We start from the raw sequence: 3,383 nt of genomic DNA on the forward strand, positions 1-3,383 counted from the left end.
ATGTTGGATGAAGTTCATTGTTAATTTTGACGTCTCTTTTCGTCACATATTACCCACCATAGTACTATGTAGAATCATGATTGGAATGGGAATTATAATGTCCACTTTTTGACAATGTGGACTAGGATCTTAATTTAACATATGTAATTCATCCAACGGTTACGATTCAACCAACTCATGTTATCAAGATAACACCAATCTCCAATAAGTAAGTAATTCTGAGTTAACAAAAATACCTTTAACCACATGTCAACATTTCACTGGAAGGACATAAATGCCCACCCATACTTTTGTCTATAAACAGTGTCCGCGTGTCGGTGGTTTTTGTTTTTTAATAGACATTCCTGTTATTTTAATATTTAATCAAGGTTAGTTTCGGAAACCCCTAAAAAAATCATGTTCTTCTCTATTTCTCGCAACAAAAAAATATGCTCTGTTGTTCTTGCTGCGTTTTTTTCAAGAATAAAAACATCTCCTTTTCTTTCCTTTTTCTTAGTAGTATTTTATTATCTTGAAAATCTAGTGTCTTCTCTTGGTTTTGAAAACCCTAGTTTTTTTTTTGACATTTTATTCTCTAAATCTAAAATACTAATATACTAGATTTTTGGGGAAGAAATTCAAGTTGTTGCAGAGAGATTTGAAGCTTTCGGTCCTAGAGTTTAGAGAGAGAGAGAAACTCTGATTTTTGTGTTCTTGAAGGTTGAAGTGAAGTGGGTTTGATGTTTAGAGAGAGAAAGTTTCTGCAAAACCCTTTTTGAAGAAGCTCATTGAAGTCGGGAAAGGGATAATTTTAGCTCCATTGAAGAACTGGAGCTTACAAATTTGGGAAAGTAAGAAAGTTCCCCATTTTGAAGCAAACCAGTAAGCTTTCTCTCTCTAAAATTTCTGCAATTTTAAAATTACTTGGAATTAGGGAAGAGAATAACGTAAAACTAGGGGAATGCATGTCGTCCATTCAAATTGAGAAAGTGCTAAATTTATCTAAAATAGTTATAAACTGAAAAATTTGTGAAATTTGGGTATTATTAGATTTAAGTGAGAAAAATCATAGATTTTTGCTTTTTTTGTTAATGGGTTTGCTTTATTTTTTTGATTTCAGATGCCAGAGAAAGGATTTAAATCAGTTTCTCATCACCACAATTTAAATGGGTTTTCAAGGAAACTTGTTTTCTTATTAATGGCTGTTTTTATGGGAATGTTGATTATTTGGAGTATTGATGGGTTTAGTTTAAAAGCTTGGAGAATTAGGGAAAATTCAATTCTAATTACTCTTCATAGCCCTATTAATCTTACCCAAATTCATTCATCTTCATCACCATTATCTTCATCTTCATCTTTACCATCACCATTATCATCAAATTCCAGACATTCCAAACCCATTTCAAATCTCAATTTCACTAGCCCAAAGAAGAAAGATTTCCTAAATTCAACACATTCTCTAACAAATTCAAGACAATCTCAATCTACCCATTCTTCGAAAACGAATTCCGGTTGGATCTCAGTTGAATTAGAGCAGAATTTGACATCAAATCTTCTAAAAAGATGGTTATCTCGCGAATCTTGTAAAGATTGTGACACTGTTGATATAAAAATTCATGGTCTTGATGAAAAAAAGAAGAATCCAATTGAATTATCAACAGGAGATGTTCATCATTTTGTTATAGATGGAATAGATCAATGGGGGAATCGACGTTCTTTAGGCGGGGATTATTTCGAAACAGATTTATCAGGAGAATCGTGGAAATCTCGTCCACCCATTAAAGATCTTGGAAATGGTTCTTATTCTCTTTCAATTCAAGTTCATGAAGATTTCATTGGTGAATATAACTTCACAATGGTTCTTCTTTATAGACAATATCAAGGACTTAGATTTACACCAGATAGATTTGTTCTATGGAAAGATCTTCGTCGAATTCCAATCAAATTTTATAGAACTTCAACTAAATTACCCGAATTACAAATTTGTCGAAAATCTGATTTCTCTAAGGATCTTTGGTCAGGGAGATGGACTCGACATGGCAAGAACGATAACTGCAAAATTAGCGAAGATGGTCGATATCGATGTTTAAAATCTAATTACCCATGTCGAAATCCATGGTGTTTTGGTTCATTAGGGTCATTAGAAAGCAATGGTTGGGTTTATTCATCACATTGTTCATTCCAAATCTTCACTCAGAAAACAGCTTGGAATTGTTTGCAAAATAGATGGATTTTCTTTTGGGGTGATTCAAATCATGTCGATTCAATTCGAAATCTTCTCAACTTTGTTCTTGGACTTCCTGAAATCAAATCAGTCCCACGAAGATTTGACATGAACTTCACAAACCCATTAAACACTTCTCAATCTGTTCGAATAACCAGCATTTTCAATGGTCATTGGAATGATACAATGAACTATGAAGGATTGAATTCTCTAAGCAACATCGATTATCAGTTGCTATTGAAACAATATTTTTCAGAAGAAACAGTTCCTGATACAATGATAATGAATTCGGGCCTTCACGATGGCATTAGATGGAGGACTATTAGAACATTCACTAATGGAGCAGAATTTGCTGCAAAATTTTGGAAGGAAGTTTTAGAATCAGTGAAGAGAAGGAATTTAAAAGTTCCAAGATTTTTGTATAGAACAACAGTAGCAACTGGTGGGTATGCAAGAGGATTAGGTTTTAATCCTCAAAAGATGGAAGTTTATAATGAAGTTGTGTTGGATAAATTTCGAGAATATGGGATTTTATCAGGAGTTATCGATGATTTCGATATGACATTTCCATGGCATTTTGATAATCGGTGCAACGATGGTGTACATTATGGTAGACAACCTGCTAAAGCAAAGTGGAAAGATGGTGAAATTGGACACCAATATTTTGCTGATCTCATGTTAGGTCATGTGATTCTAAATGCACTTTGTGCAAGATAGTAATGGGAAGGTCTTACAAACATGCTTCAAAAGGGTATGACCTAATTTTTATTGACAACCACTGGACCAGTCTGCGCATTCCAACTAATCTACCGATCTTGGGTTCATATAGTTGATTGCGTATCTAGTGTTTCTGAAAGAATTCGAACTGTGTGCTATTGAGATATCTCTCAAGTTTTGGGTACATTAAAAGCTGAGAATTGGGTTGAGATTGGGAGGTGAATATGACGATTGAATCGGATGGTGATGATTGAAATAGGAGTTTTAGTTGGTATTCTTTATTTATTTTGCATATACTAGAATTTTTTCCTTTTGTGTACTAAAGAGCTTTAAGGTTGGATAAGTGAAGAGAATATAAGTAAGAAATATTGGCAACTAATAATACAAATTTTTACATTTTACTGTGCTTATTAGCAAAATGTCATATCTTCAATGAAATGAATTGTTGGTATTTTGTCATCAA

At 33.3% G+C, this 3,383-nt stretch overlaps 1 protein-coding gene across 2 annotated transcripts; it reads left to right on the top strand.

Annotated features, from left to right (window-relative positions):
• The first annotated feature begins 302 nt into the window (after positions 1-302).
• LOC147570080 (uncharacterized) lies at positions 303-3,383 on the top strand. 2 transcript variants are annotated; one of them, XM_086656657.1, is made up of 2 exons: positions 303-861; positions 1,100-3,383. In XM_086656657.1, exon 2 carries the CDS (start codon positions 1,100-1,102, stop codon positions 2,918-2,920), a length of 1,821 nt encoding a protein of 606 aa, XP_086512783.1. In that variant the 5' UTR covers positions 303-861; the 3' UTR covers positions 2,921-3,383. The 2 variants fall into 2 exon arrangements, with proteins under 2 accessions (XP_086512783.1, XP_086512782.1); XM_086656656.1 differs by lacking the exon at positions 303-861 and having other exon boundaries at positions 1,052-3,383.

Source organism: Eschscholzia californica, unplaced genomic scaffold (genome assembly GCF_041429995.1).
Source record: "Eschscholzia californica isolate CP2 unplaced genomic scaffold, dmEscCali1.0.p SCAF_1, whole genome shotgun sequence".
In the NCBI taxonomy this organism is placed as follows: domain Eukaryota; kingdom Viridiplantae; phylum Streptophyta; class Magnoliopsida; order Ranunculales; family Papaveraceae; genus Eschscholzia; species Eschscholzia californica.